Source organism: Argopecten irradians, chromosome 10, assembly GCF_041381155.1.
Source record: "Argopecten irradians isolate NY chromosome 10, Ai_NY, whole genome shotgun sequence".
Lineage (NCBI taxonomy): Eukaryota > Metazoa > Mollusca > Bivalvia > Pectinida > Pectinidae > Argopecten > Argopecten irradians.
Window position 1 is genome coordinate 18,351,746 of NC_091143.1, and position 15,991 is coordinate 18,367,736.

The window sequence follows — 15,991 nt, forward strand, 5'->3', positions numbered from 1 at the left end:
TCCAGTTTTACTATGAGATAGTCCAGGGGTGTAGAGATCGTAAATGTGCTGTGTCGGTAGTAATCAACTTACCTGTATTTTTCTCACTATATGCCTCTACTAAATCGGTAATCCAAGTCGGTTCTCATGTGTTAATCCGAGTGTGGTACAATGTACATTATGTACATGTGTACACGTTAATCCGAGGGTGGTACAATGTACATGTACAAGTTAATCCGATCATTTCTGACAGTGTGTCTTGGAAATACATTGTAATATTTTATCAGAGAATACTATGTACATGTACACCACACTTACCGTTGTTTTTTTATTCTCTTCTAAAAATATCGAATTTGTGAAAATCACGAAAATGCGTGTAATCAAATAAATACCCAAAATAGATATGCAATTGCGATAGAATCGATAAATAGTGTGTACAATGTATACCAAAATTACATACATGTACCCGCAGCGCCACATCCACGATAGGTTCAATGGCGTCGTTTCTAACGGAAACGCCCAAAATTTCTATTTCAATGGGGAAAAAAGACAAAAACTACTCTAACAGATATTTACAAATCCCAATAATGTCATTTTTTCTAGAAAAAACCAACCTTGCCATCTGCAAGGACGTCCATGGAATCTCGAAGCACGTGTCTCCATAAAGCACTTTTTTCGTAATTTCGCGGGAAATCTCTTTTTCGATCTATGACGTCATTTTATTTCTAGCAGTGTTTCCCGAGGATTTCCCGGAAATGAAACCATACAACTGAGGATGTCAGTATTTCAGAAGTTGTGGCGATCAAACATTGAATCAACCACAAAAAGTACAAAGGTGATGTATGTGTTATCAGAGATTTAGATACTATTTAAATCTGTGTTAAATCTAAGTCCCTGGTGTTGTGTTAACTGTTTAAAACCAAGTAATGTTGTGCAGTATGACACTCGTGTGTAGTTGTTACATGTACCACAGGGCCATGTATAGTTTATATATAAAAAATTAGCCAGAAATACATATAAAATGTATTTCTGGCTATTGTTTCATATAGCCTACATGGCCCTGTGCATGTACTGATGTACATGCACTCATGCACTGTAATAAAATAGTCTGAAATTTCTGACGATCTTGCCACATGTGTAAATACAGCCAGTATGCAATAACCAGCTGAGACATAGATGGTTTAATTTAAATCTCTGGTATAACATCGGAACCATTGAAATTAAAATACATCAGGTGCATGGTCTCCATTAGTATCCAATATCAAAAAGTGATTTGAGAAAAGATCCCCCTTTCCTTTGACTGACACTGTAGATCATGGCGGATGTCACGATCCCGTTGGGATTTCATGCATGACTTGTTTCCTTTTGTAATATTGGTTGTGATTAATATTCCTGTACAATCTTTGTAGATGAGACAGCTTTTCATATGTAAAGAAACCATATGCATATTAACATGAATATGTGTATATAGGTTTCTGATAAATTGCAAGAAAACTATAATACTGTACATTGTATCTTGATGAACAGGTCAAGGTAGAAGAGATAGAAGGAGACCAGCCACTGAATCCATTTACAGAAGTACTAATACTACAGCAGCACAGTGACATTATCCGACAGCTTCACCCAGTAGACGACAAAAGGTTATACTCATTTATCTATACAGTGTACTATGTTATTTGTTAACCTAAATTTACCTGCAGCTTGTACACTTAAAGTACACTTACCCACTGTAAGTGTACATTAAACCTTAAGCTTGTCACTTGCAAAACTAGTACTACCCTTTTATACATGTATTTTTTACACATTTTTGAAAAAATACCATTTTTAAAAAGAACTTGCTTATAATTACCCATAAATTAAATCTGGAGTACAATCAATACACAAATGTATTTGGAAAAAGTGATACCAGTATAATTTAAATGTTAACAATACATAACAATGACTTTTTAAAGTCTGGTGAAAATTAGGCCACAACTAGGATTCTTGGGCAGTGTAAAGACTAAATATAAATTGATTTGATTTATGTTGAGATCTTTGTTTTGATGTAATTGTCAATATTGACAGAGTCAACAATAAATAATTATGTAGCAGGTTTATATGTACATAGTGATACGGTTGCCTTTTAGCTTTGTGCCAGGGGGAATTTTCCTTTAGCTCAGTCAGTAGAGTGGCGGACCAGTAAGTCCAGGGTTGCGGGTTTGAGCCCGGCTGGTGGCACACTTCTCTCGCCCTGTTACAATGAAGTAGAAGTGGAGAATATCATTTTTCTTGGTTATTTCAACACAGTTATTGATCACCTAATCATTGTTGTAATGATATATGAAAATATGCCTTCATTTTTTGAATAGTCAAATGACCTTTGTTGCCATGATTTATCTTTGTTTTACTGACAGGTGTGTATCTATAGGAGATGACAACTTAGCAGTGGTATGGGACATACAGGTACACACACCTTTATTATTTATCATTTCCAATGATTTACTGAAATCTGCTTCTAATATCATGAAAGTGTGGCGATTGAAATAAATTTCAGCTGCATGCTGTACACCATCCTTCTTTGACATCCCTATAAGCACCCTCTCCGTTTTGAGACCTCAATTTCATTAATATGAAAACTTATGTAGGTTACTTGACTTGATAATTTGTTCAAATTGATTATCAGATTTATGACTTACTTTGTACAATAACTGTATAAAAGGCTAGTCCAAATTTCAATAATAGTAACCTCTGGAGTATCGAGGGTGATCATAGTTTAGTTGATAGCACTCTCCTCGTAGTCACACAATTTACGAAATTCTCACAATAGCATAACCTCTTAAAATAATTATGAAATATATCATAATATTTTTGTCAAATCATGCAATTCAGTGTAAAAAAAATGATAATGATAAATCTGATTTTTTTTTAGCTCTGTGTGAAATTATTTGTGCTAAGTGGTCACACTCGACCAATCACATCATTGCTTCTGCTGAGGTCAAGTGCTAGTTATTCTGGTGATTCTGATTGGCTGCTGACCGGATCATCTGACAAATCTCTCAAGGTAAACTTACTTGATACAAAAGACATTTATATGATGATGTTATTCTGTTTGTTGTTTCTTGAAGTGTTAGAAAAAAAATGTCAATATAAAGTATGTTAAAATCTTTAATGCTATTGAGGATATTGCTTAATTATGTTTCATCTTTGCTGCTATATGAATTGATGTTGGTATTTATTTTATTTTTTTTCATTAAAACTTTACATATGTTATATGCTATAATTTGTATAAATAATCTACTGGTATATCCTTTTCATTGAAAGAGTTATCGCCCTTGATAAGCAGAGTTTGTGATGAGTTTTTGTTTTATGTTAGACATATTTTAGGATTCTGCCATTATTCATTTCAAACTCTAATCAACAGGTATGGGACCTTGACACAGGTAAATGTCTACAAACTCTAACAGAGCATGGAGCCTCTGTAAAGGTAAGTAATGTTAATCGTGGATCAACATGTATGAAGAAGATTCAGAAATTTGTATGCCTCCTTTAGGGACATGCTAGCTGGGTCATGTTACCATATGAACCTATCCCAATTACTTACAGATATATGGCAATTGCTACATTTATCTAAGTTTCTCTAAAAGCCCCATAACACCTACTCTATCCAATGACCTACCTGGTTATTGATGCATGATCAACATAAAAAAAATCCAGTCCCGGAGCCTTGCTCCTTTCCCAATAAGTCTTAGATGCCAAATCTGCAACTATTTACAACCCAAGTTAGATTTACTCATACTAAGCATGCAAAATGCTTGAAAAATGAGTCAACAATATCTGGCACTTCTGTAATATATGAGAAAACAAAATTACAGTAGTTAGGCCAAGTTTTGTTTAGAGTTGGAACCTTTCACATTGCACAGGGTTACTCACTCTATACTTCCAGTAATCTGATTTAGTTCTGAGACACATGTAGATAAATCATTGATTGTGTTATTTACATTACTAACAATGCTTAATTTGAGTTGGATGATTTTCTACTTTTTTTGTTTGAGTTATCTCCCCTTAGAAACATTTTGAAGTATTCATATCGCATGCTTGCCAACTTTCCAGGGTAAGTTATCAATTTCAGTCTCCTCATTCTGATTCCTGATCGTTTTGTTAAAAAAGACAGTAGTCTACCGGTACCAATTTTGAAAGACTATGCATTCATCAAACCCCCATATGGAGATCCTTTCATCCCGAGAGTCAGAGAAACCTTGTCCCCTAAGGACATGTACAGTTAATGGTCCACTAATTATTAGTAATATCATCGATGGATTACATTTTCTGGATAAGTTATTTCCCCTTATAAGTATAATGAAGTCTTGTATGATTTTATGCCATCTTCTATTTGAATTGTCTCCCATTACAATCTGTAGTAGTTCTTCTCATTAAATGATGTACAGTTAATGGTCTGCTAATATTATGGATGGATTACATTTTTTGTACCCGTTATTTTCCCTTATGAACATTATGAAGTCTTACATGGATTACATGTATAATATTTGTCATTATCCATATGAATTGTCTCCCTTTACAATTTCCAGTGTCTCCTCTCGATTAATGATGATGTATTCCTGTCGGCGGGACAAAGTCTTCATCTGTGGTCTGGTGCCGGAAAACTTCTGGACTGTTATCATCGTACAGAAAAGGAAATAGAAGGTATACATACATTTATCTAGGTATTATTATAATGTAGAGACTTATAGTATGGTTCGAGGTGTAGACTTCATGTAAGATTTCCCAGTCTTACTTAATGTACTCAAGATATAAGATAAACAAATTCTTTTTAATGTACAGTAGTATATATATATTGAAATTATATGCATATATGAACTCTATTACATATGCTGTCAATTTTATTTGCCACTTTTCAAAGCAGTTTGTACAGAATATGAGGGTTTACATTACACGTTTAATCACTGTGGTCAATATTACCGACCCTCCACCTCTGGCTTTCAAGTTTGAATTTCATTGGCACTGTAGGCCAATGGTTTTTCTCCAGTTACTCTGGCTTTCCTCCACCTCCTAAATAATCCATTTCCGTAAATTACCCTGACTGTTGATTGGATGTTACTCAAAAGCAAACAAAATATGGACATAACTGAAAAGTGTATGCAATATTTTGTCAGATATATACTTACTGGTCCATGTATGTGGACAAAAAGACAGAGTGGTGGCTGCCTCAGGGAAACAGCTAGGTAAGTTGTCAGAAGAACAGGAAAATAACATATCATGTACTATAATTTTCTATAGAATACCATATATTGTAAAGCAACTTTCTTTGGCAATTTTGCTGGAACTTGCCTGAAATTAAAATGACATTGTCCCAACAAAGTGTTGTTATTCGTCCGAAAACACATTTTGAACTTCACAAGTTCTACCAGTGCGATTTGGCCGAAACTTTCCTGGAATGACCCTGATGACCATTAAGGCCCTTGGGCCTCTTGTTTTTCATTAACTAGACAGGGTTAACTTTAAAAGATACAAACAATGGGTTTTGCATTGAAATATCATGCAATTTGCATGTTTGGAGAATTAACTTGCAATCATATTTTTTTCAAATTTATTTTAAAATGGTGAAAAATTGTTGAGGTATAAGAGAAAAATTCTTTTTCATGTATATAGATATGAAGGATATGGATATTATAACCTCGGGATCACAAAATGTTGTAAAACCATCGGCAAGCCTCGGGTTTTACTACATTTTGTGACCCTCAGGTAGAATATCTCTATCCTTCATATCCACATATGAAAAAGTATTATATTATTTATATACTTAATTTAACACATTGATTGTTCCAGGTGTTTACCAGGTGAATACAAGAACAGCTGACAATGTGATAGAAACAGGAGAGGTAACATTTTTAAAGAATTTACCATCTCACCTAGAAGCTATCCGAAGCCTCACCAATCTCTCAGGTATGCCCTCTGCTATGTGTGAATTAAGATATACTGTTAGCATACTGATTTTAGTGATAGATATATTTTAATGCTTTTCTCGATGTTAACGAAACACTTATGCATGTACAACACTAAATTTTGTGGAAGGGTATTTCTAGTATTGAACCATCGAATTGTACTAATTCATATCTGCGCTAATAAAATATAATTTAAAGTTTTCCTTGTTTGTGCTAAAATTTGACTGTACTAAAATAAGTGTATTTACTGTACTCTGTTTAAAGTATTCCATCTGGTTCTTTTTGGAAAAGTAATGGACTTTGTAAGCTTATGTAATGTGAATAGAATAATAAGTATGATATTGATTGGATCAAGCAACTTTTTTTTTTTTCAAAACTGTAGACTGTGCACAGTCATTTTGCTTCAGCACTCAGTCATCATCACTTTACGAGTTTTGACCCAAATTACAGTCTGAATAGATGCGTTAATGAACGCAAATTCTCACAAAATGATGCATTCAGAATTTTATACTGATTTTATTTGGGCAAAAAGCCAGTGTCCAATCAAACTAGTTCATTATAATTGGCACTAGTCTGGCCGTAAAATTACTAGACTTGGGCCTAGTGCTTAAAGTCACAGACTGTTATAGCTCTATATAATTGCACAACCACCATGGACTTAATAATCCATTCTCATTTCCAGTAAGACTATATATAGATATGCAAATATTCAAATTTTAAAGTATGTAAAGAATGACTGGGATTCCAGTTTTATAAGAAGGTATTGATCCTAACAGGGTCTAATGTATGCAACTAAGATTCTGGTTTAATGTATCATGTTTCTCCTAGCACAGGTATCTGTTTAAAAATATGGTCTTACTCATCTGTTGATGTCGTTATTAAAATTGAATGATACTTATCAGCATTATTTTGCGATTTATAGATCTCTGAACATGACTGTATATTATAATGAAAAGTTTTGTATGACAGATCAGTGCTTTGCAAGTGGATCTCTAGACGGTACAATAGTGATATGGTCATCACAGACGTTCCTGCCGACGTGTAAATTAAACACTGTTGACTGTTACCAGGGAAAGGACCACCTCTATCCCTACAGTATACAACATGTTCTTTGTCTGGAGGAGGTACGTATCATAGTCTGGTACCTACACATGTAGTATCAGTTTTTTATCACCATGGAATATGGTGCCTGTAGTGTCACTCATATCCGTTCTGTTCCATCAAGCTCCATCATGATTATAATAACCAACCAACCCCATCTTGATTATAAACACCCACCACACAATGAAGTTAGGGGGTCTAATGGAATTTGTTTGTCTCTGTCTGTCTGTCCATCCTACTACTGGGTCAATGAAACTTTGGATACTATGATGGGGAACATTATTGCCAAAATTTTGGTTGCCATGGTAACCAGGTCACTATATACACAGGTTTTCTAACAATAGTTTTCATTACCACTCGATCATTACCAACCCCTCCCCACAGAGGTCATACACTATCATACCCTTTCAACATGAACGGCCCACGTGGATATGGTAAAGAACGGACTCTTGAATCTTTGACAAAAAATGGAGAAGAAGCTGAACAGCGAAAGATAAATGGAGCTTCCTGTAACACAAATATGCTTGGTGTTAAAGGACTAAACTGGTTTAGCTTTTTGCCATACTTTGACATTGTTCAAGGAGTGTCCATTGACTACATGCACTGTGTACTTCTAGGTGTTGTGAATATATTGTTAAATCTTTGGGTTTGATAAAACACATAGACTTGAAGTATTCAGTATTCCAACCATACTTGCTGAAGTGGATAAACGTCTAATGGCCAAATTAACCACCAAACTTCATTGATAGACTGCCAAGGTCACTGAATGATTTAAACCATTTCAAGGCTGCAGGACTTCAGAACTTTTTATTGTACTACAGCTTGCCCTGTGTGTATGGTATATTACCAAGTGACTAGTATGATCACCTGTTTCTCCTTGTCTATTCTATCTACAATTTGTTTAAAGAAAGAATTACAACCAAGGACATTGTAAGATGTAAGAACATGCTGATAGAGTGTGATTTAAATTTACCAACAATGTATGATGAAAGATGTTCAACATCCAATGTTCAGCTCCTCCTCCACCTGACAGACAAAGTCCAACTACTTGATCCACTCTGGTGTTCATCATGTTTTTATTTGAGGACTTTATTGGACAGCTCCGGCGATTATTTCATGGAACCCAAAATATTGAATTGCAGATTGCTTTTGCTGTGTGTGTGTACCAGAGACTTCTGTCAATGTCTCAACATCTGTCACAGGGAAGTAGTGAGGTACTGTTTAAAAAAAAAAGTCTGTTTACTTCACATAATGGTATACTGAACGATATACATGTAGTAAATGAAACACTTGAAATGGACAAAATTGGTTTTGTTTTTATTAGTTCACTATTTCAATATAACCCAATTATGAAAAATATAGAAAGCTTAATTTGACATGAAATGTGCAAGGTAAAGTTAGAAAAAAGAAAGATTTCATTACAAAAAAGTACAACAAAAATAGCTGAAAAATTCTAAGTCCAGAAAAAGTACAAAAAAAGCATAGTTTTGACAAGGGAAGCTAAAAATCCAGAAAAAGTACAAAAAAGTATACTTTTAGTCAAGAAAAGTACAAAAAAGTATACTTTTATTACAGAAAAGTACAAAAAAAAGTATACTTTTTTTGAGCTTTTTGTAAATAGCACAAAAAAAAGTACAAAAAACGTAGCATAAAAGTATACTTTTCTGTACTTTATTTTGATGTGGGTATACACAGATTTTCCAGAAATAGTTTTCATTACCACTTACATTACCACCCCCTCCCCACATTTGAAAGAACATGTAATAGTAGGCCCAAGGTTTCAGATTTACAATCTTTGTTTCAGCGATTCCTGTTGGCAGCAATTGGCTCTGGATTTGGTCTGTTTGATATCTCCTCAAAGAAACTATTATGTGAGAAAGTCAGCGCCCATTTCTCTAAAATCCTACACATGACTTTTGTTTGTGACGGGTGAGTATATCATAAGCATGATATGTTTTCATGTATAATAAATTTTCATGATTTTGGGGGCGATTAAATCTACAAAATTATATATCCGTAAAAAATTCAACTTCAAGTACAAAAAAGCTTTTTTAACTGTTTATCATGAGATTTAATAAACATAAGCGACAACTTTTTTTTCAAGTTGTGTAGGGGAGGCAACTCCTGTAGTGCTATGTTTAGCATCTTAAGTTCATTATGGTCCTTACATATACACGGCAATGTTTTGATAAGCGTAATTGCTAAAGAGGGCGATTAGAACACAAAAAATAAGATATTAATGAATTTTAAAAAAATGTATCAATCACGCCAAAGGATTTGCAGAAATAAATCTGTTAGTGCACGTGGCATATGCCACGTGAGAAATCTACGTAACTACTGTAAAACAAACATGTTGACTTCTGTTTTAAAAACTTCTAATCTTAGTTATATTGATGAAGATACTTGTAATACTATCAATTTAATAAATCGATTGTTATCATAAACTACTTTGATGCTTCTATATTGAACAATTAAGTCAATATTAAGATAACAAGATTTCAAAATGACTTCCACACCAGACAGAAAGGCGAAAAGACGAAAAGACGAAATTTAAGGTTTGTTAATTTTCGTCTTTTCCAGGCGAAAAGACGAAAAAGACGAAATTTAAGGTTTGTTAATTTTCGTCTTTTTTCCAGGCGAAAAGACGAAAACACGAAAATTAAGGTTTGTTAAATTTCGTCTTTTCGGGGCGAAAAGACGAAAAGACGAAATTTAAGGTTTGTTAATTTTCGTCTTTTCCAGGCGAAAAGACGAAAAGACGAAAATTAAGGTTAGTTAAATTTAAAGGTTAGAGAATTTTGAAGGCGAAAAGACGAGAATCAAAGTCGCTAATTAGCGTGTATCACTTTCGTCTTTTCGTGTTGTTTGACTTTTCGTCTTTTCGCGGCGAAAAAGACGAAATTTAAAGTTGTTAAATTTCGTCTTTTCGGGGCGAAAAGACGAAAAGACGAAAATTAAGGTTTTTTTAATTCTCGTCTTTTCGCCCCGTCTTTTCGCCCCGAAAAGACGAAAAGACGAAAAAACGAAAATGGCGCAAATCAGCCACCGTACAAGCTTCAATATATAAGAACTGTTTTCCGAACGCTGTAACATAGATATTGCTGAATAAATTACTTATAAAATAAATATACTAAACATTTGCAATATCTAGGATAATACCCCTGAATTATTTTCTGTAATTCAAAACCTGGAACAGTTCATTATAACAATACAGGGGTGATTGAGTTTGATTATTTTGTCTGGTAGGGCATATTTAGCCACATGTTCTGAAGATGGCAGTATACGTCTTTGGGGCTACTCCCCTCACCTCAATGGTTCAGGTCCAGAGGATAAGTCAGACATGGATCTCCGACCAATTGAAAGGTTCCTGGATATTAGGTATACTTTCTGTTTCCACTATTCTCATTGGCTATTATATGATCACATGGAGGTCAATATCAACTCTATTTTAGTTTCCTCATTGCCCAGGCTCTCCCTTACTTCTATAACTGTGTTTGACTGTCACTTGGTACAATATTTTGCTAACTTTCATCATTCTTATTGTAACAAAACCTTGATATTATTGAAAAACAGTTACCATGGTAACTTATGGTTATATCTATATCTGTTGCAGCTGTGACCAACTTAGACAGTGCAAAGATATATTACCTGAGCCAGCCCTTATAGGTGAATGTCTTGCTCACTCAGGAGCTGTACAGGTAAGGATTTCCTGTTTGTACCTGTGTCATCATTGGTGAAGGCTCAACTCTTTTTCATGATAAATATTTTCAGGACAGCTGTTTTATTATAATAATACTTTGTTGAAATCAAGGGTAAGGGCCATAATGAATAAATTGATACAAAGAGTCAATACCCAGGTGGCCGCTAAGGCTCCGTGGACTTCGGTTTGTATGCGCTGGATGTTTTGTTTATGAAATGAGAATGAAATCAGCAATTTTTTGGTACTACCAGAAAGGCTTTGACAAAACAGAAGTTTACTTTCCATTTCAGCTAACCTGCCTGTAAGTGATATAGAGCTATCTTTACCTTCATTCAAGGTCACAGGGTTCAAATAGGCTAGAAGATTTCAGCAATTTCTTGTTAATAACAAACAGGCCTGGGGAGCTGATATTGTTACTGTGGCATGCTTGGAATGGATGAAGGTCTTTCTTGACCTTGACCTTCATTTAAAGTTACTTTAGTAAAGCATGGAAAAGTCTTGAAGTTTACTGCCTTGCACCTATAAAATTCACCATGATAACCAAGTAGCAGATGAGCAATTCAGGCCCATTAGGCCTTTGTTTTTGTATAGTATTTTAACATCAGATATTTACTATACATGTTACAGATGGTGGTAGACTGTGGGTTAGAGGGTATGCTGTCATGTGGTGTCGATGGATTAGTCATTGCCTGGAAGGTCAGTACTGACTGTGTGCATTAGTTTTATGTATGTAAAAATGTTTATCTTATATCATATTCATATTCTTCCGTCAACAAGGTTAATTTATAATTCATGCATATTTTTCGATAGTTACCATGGAACCTACAGCTGCAAGCTTAGAAAACAGTCATTATAGATGAATCAGAGATGTACTAGATATTTAAAATACAACAAATTAATCACTAAATAACAGATTTGGGCCCAAACCATTCATAGTCATTTTAAGACTACATGTTGTACAAAATTGTTTTCTGTTTCAAACTTCGCGACATTTTGACATGTGAACATAACTGCTATGTAGAATGATTTTACTTACCGTTGAGACTTTGTCCAAAGTTTTGAGGTAAGTATGATATAAAAGATTTGACCAGAGATCTTAAGAGACAGATTTTGTGTAATGCTCAACTACAAGTAGAAATTTAGGATCATATTTGGTGGTGTTTTATTTTGTAGAATGCTGAGTTACAATCAATGAAGAGGAACCAGATGATACAGGAACAATTTCTAAACCCAAGTGGCATAGTGTAACAACAGGATTATACCACTTCACCAGTTATTGACAACACCATATGGGCTAGATCATATCATACAATATCTGTCGACGCCATCATAATATCCAACAAACTTGATGTGGACAATGTCATTTAGATATCTGAAAACGACTTCACGACGTTTAACAAATTAATAATGTTGTTGATCTCTGACAATGTAAAGCTAAAAAGTGTCATAATGATTTATTATCAAATAAAACTACAGAGCCAATGAGCGTCAAGGTGTCAGAAAAAGTATAGGACTCTGTTTACCGGACGTAAGTAGAACAGTCAGAAAATGTCATCATGATGTCTCAACATAATGTTACAGTGATGTCGTTATAATATCTGACAATATCTGGACGTGTCATTTTGTCAGTGTCGTTAGAATTATTTACATTTCATCACCATATGAACGACAACCTCAACAAGAAATGTCGCCACAACGTCTGTCGTTGTCATGACAATATCTGATTATATCATTCAAATCTAGTCACTTCTCGAAATCAAAAATTAAATAAAAACACTGCTTCAAGTTGAATCAATTTATTGGATGATGTACATGTTACCATGGTATTAACATAGCCAGTTAAGTTTTATAAATATTGTTGTTTTGTTAAGTTTTTCCTTTTGTTTACAATTGCTAAGGACATGCAATATACATGTCGTCTGAACAAGGCATGCGAAATGAATATAATGAATTTCTTTAATGAAAAATTAGTTGATGTTTATTTACAAATATGATAATTTTTCCATAATTCAAGTTTTTAATAAATACGCATTGAATATAGAATAAGCTGTAAACTTGTGTTAAATTTGTTTGTTCTAGAAGGTCATTTTAGCTACTATACATGTTGAACAGAGTTGAAAAAATTCATATTCATATTGCATCGTTCGCGTGAATATTTCTAATGCCTTTTTTCGTTTGATGGTTTGTAATTTTGTTTCGTGTATGCTGCAATCAATGAATGCTTCAAGAGATTTAATTAAATTTGTAGTCAGTGATCAAATTGAATCCTTTGGGGAAGGGGACAGAATGATAATTTTTGTGCCAGTTTCGGTATAGTAAATCCTCTTTAAACACCAGTTTCTGATAATTTTTGGCCACAAGCATCTGCAACGACATTTGCTCTGACCCCGGGGGCTAGGAGACAAAAATAGAGTGTCAAACGTTCATAAGTTCTGCATGGAATGTCCATAAACATCCTTGGGGGAACACTTGTATAATGACCCCTGGGGGCGGGGAGGAGGGCCCCATAGGGGATTTAGAGGTTAATATTATCAGAAAGAACAATGAACTTATTCAGAAACATTATTGGCATTACACCAGTGTGAGCGATACATTGTATTGTTTGTATGGAGGTATGCACAACCTATAGATTTTTCTGGCAACGATTAAACGCATTTTAATTATGGCTACGGAAATGTTTAAATAACCGTCACGAAAAAACATACAAATTTCATTATTCCCACGGTTAATGTGGAGCCATAAAATTTTAAAAAGTATACAATAACGACAAATATTTTCTATCAAAGTGTTACAGCGTTCCGGTGTAACGTTGAAAATGGACCTACGTTGAAAATTGACAGTGTCTAGGGTCAATTCTCAACAGCAGGTCTGTTAAAAAATGACCTTGGCAAACTATCAACGGAAGGTCTTTTATTAGTAAAAAGTTTGTACTATGTGGTGTTCACTTCCGAGTACCAGTGGATAGTGTTACAAAACTATAATTATGTAATATTATTAATTTGTTTCTTAATGATTTTTTATGATTATGTTTTCGACGATTTTACGTTTGTTAGGTATTCAGTAATTGTTAATATATATTCATTCTGCAATACAAGAATACATGTATTATGTATCTGCGTATGGATCAGTTTTGTTGTGTTTTGCGTATGGTTGTTGTGGTGTTGTGTTGTTTTGTGGTTGTGTGTTGTTTGTTGTTGTTTGTGTGATGTTGCGATGTGTGTTTTTTGTGTGTTTTGTTGTGTTGTTATGTGTGGTTGTGTAATGTTATTGTGTTTGTGTGTTATTTGTGTGGTGTTGTGTTGTGTGTTGTTGTATGATGTGTGGCTGTGTTTGTGTTGTGTTGTTGTGTTGTTGTTCCGTGTTTTTGTAATGTGTTGTTGTGTGATGTTATTTGTGATATGTTGTTGCGTTATGTTGTGTGATGTTGTGTTGTTGTCGGGTGTTGTGTTTGTGTTCTTGTGTTGCTGGTGTGCATGATGTGCTGTGTTGATGCTGTGTTGTTGTGTATGAACGAGTTCTTATGGGATCACTTTTTCAACGGGATCTATTTTCAACGGGTCGGTGTAAAATTTGCGCTTAAGTTAAGTTTTCAACGGTTTCGGGGTCATTTTTCAACGTTGAAAAATTGACCCGAGGTTAGTTTTCAACGGGGGTCCATAGACTGGCAGGCCGCACCTACACTGATACCCTTCGGATGTGCACAATCAGAGAATAGTGCTAGATTGCTTGATAATACTTGTAATTCATACATAAATAGTGCTAGATAATATATGTAATTCAAAACACAAATAGTGCTAGATAATATCTATCTGTAAATTCATACACAAATAGTGCTAGATGATAGCTGTAATTCATACAAAAATAGTGCTATAATGATATCTGTTAATTCAAACACAAACAGTGCTAGATAATAGCTGTAATTCATACATAAATAGTGCTTCATAATACCCGTAATTCATACATAGATAGTTCTTCATAAAACCGTATTTCATACATAAATAAAGTGTAGTGCTTCATAAAACTCGTAATTCATACACAAATAGTGCTTCATAATACCTGTAAATCAAACATAAATAGTTCTTCATAATACCCGTAATTCATACACAAATAGTGCTTCATAATACCTGTAAATCAAACATAAATAGTACTTCATAATACCCGTAATTCATACACAATGATTACTCGTGTTCCATATGATTGCATTTTATTTAAGTAATCTTGCTTTAGTATATGGAATAAAACTTACCTTTCAAAACTGTCAGACTTGTTTCTAAAAAAAATCTTGAAGTTCTCCTGCATTGAGCCCTGCACACAGCGGTATCGATAGAGCGTTTGGTGTTGTACAAATAGATGGCATCTTGGATGCCATCTATTTTGACTACAATCTTATTGTAGATATATAATGATAATTTTTTTTTGTGACCGTAGCAATATTCTGCGAAAAAAATCAACCCTGGAAAAAAACCAGATGTTAAAATAATGAGTGATTCAATGTTTTTAATCTAAATAATAGTCTAGAGTATGATCCAAAGAGAAAGAGATTGATTTTAGTTTCGAGTCAACATTGTCGAGTTTCGAGTAAACTTTTCGAGTTTTGAGTCAACATTTTTCGAGTTTCGAGTGAACTTTTCCGACTTTCGAGTCAACTTTTTTCGACTTTCGAGTCAACATTGTCGAGTTTCGAGTCAACTTTTTCGAGTTTTTGAGTCAACGTTTTCGAGTTTCGAGTTAAATTTTCAAGATTTCGAGTGACAGATTATATGTTGATGATCCAAATTTAAGAAATACTATCTTGTTACTCAAAGTTCGGAAAATTTAACTCAAAACTCGAAAAAGTTAACTCCAAACTAGAACAAGAGGCCCATGGGCCTTAACGGTCACCTGAGTTCGGATACAGAATGAAACAAAGACACATAAACACTTTATATTGGCCAAGTCAGTGATTTTATTAATTTGACTTTTTAATCTATGAAGATTATTTGGTTCCATCAAATTTGTGAATTCAGAAGAAAGATTTTTGAAATTTCAGCCATTTTGACCTCTTTTAGCCCCGCCCCTCTGGCCCCTTGGGGTCAGCTTGGACCAATATTGATAAGATGTTTAAATGCTATTTCAGGCTAATAATTTTAACCCAGTTTGACTCACTTCATATGAAAACTAATGAACTAATGTTCATAAATGTGTTTTTCCTATATGAACCTTAGTAAATTTGACCTCCTCCCCAGGAGAACATCTCAGATTCCAAGGCCATGAAATTCACATTTCTTATAAA

At 34.3% G+C, this 15,991-nt stretch overlaps 1 protein-coding gene across 1 annotated transcript; it reads left to right on the forward strand.

Annotated features, from left to right (window-relative positions):
- Positions 1–677: 677 nt before the first annotated feature.
- On the forward strand, positions 678–12,514 carry LOC138333313 (WD repeat-containing protein 41-like). The gene is made up of 14 exons (XM_069281609.1): positions 678–814; positions 1,507–1,619; positions 2,373–2,421; positions 2,888–3,019; positions 3,380–3,442; positions 4,545–4,659; positions 5,130–5,198; positions 5,803–5,919; positions 6,888–7,042; positions 8,824–8,948; positions 10,266–10,397; positions 10,633–10,717; positions 11,347–11,415; positions 11,893–12,514. The coding sequence occupies exons 1-14, from the start codon at positions 755–757 to the stop codon at positions 11,965–11,967; spliced, it is 1,359 nt and encodes a 452-aa protein (XP_069137710.1). The 5' UTR covers positions 678–754; the 3' UTR covers positions 11,968–12,514.
- Positions 12,515–15,991: the final 3,477 nt, after the last annotated feature.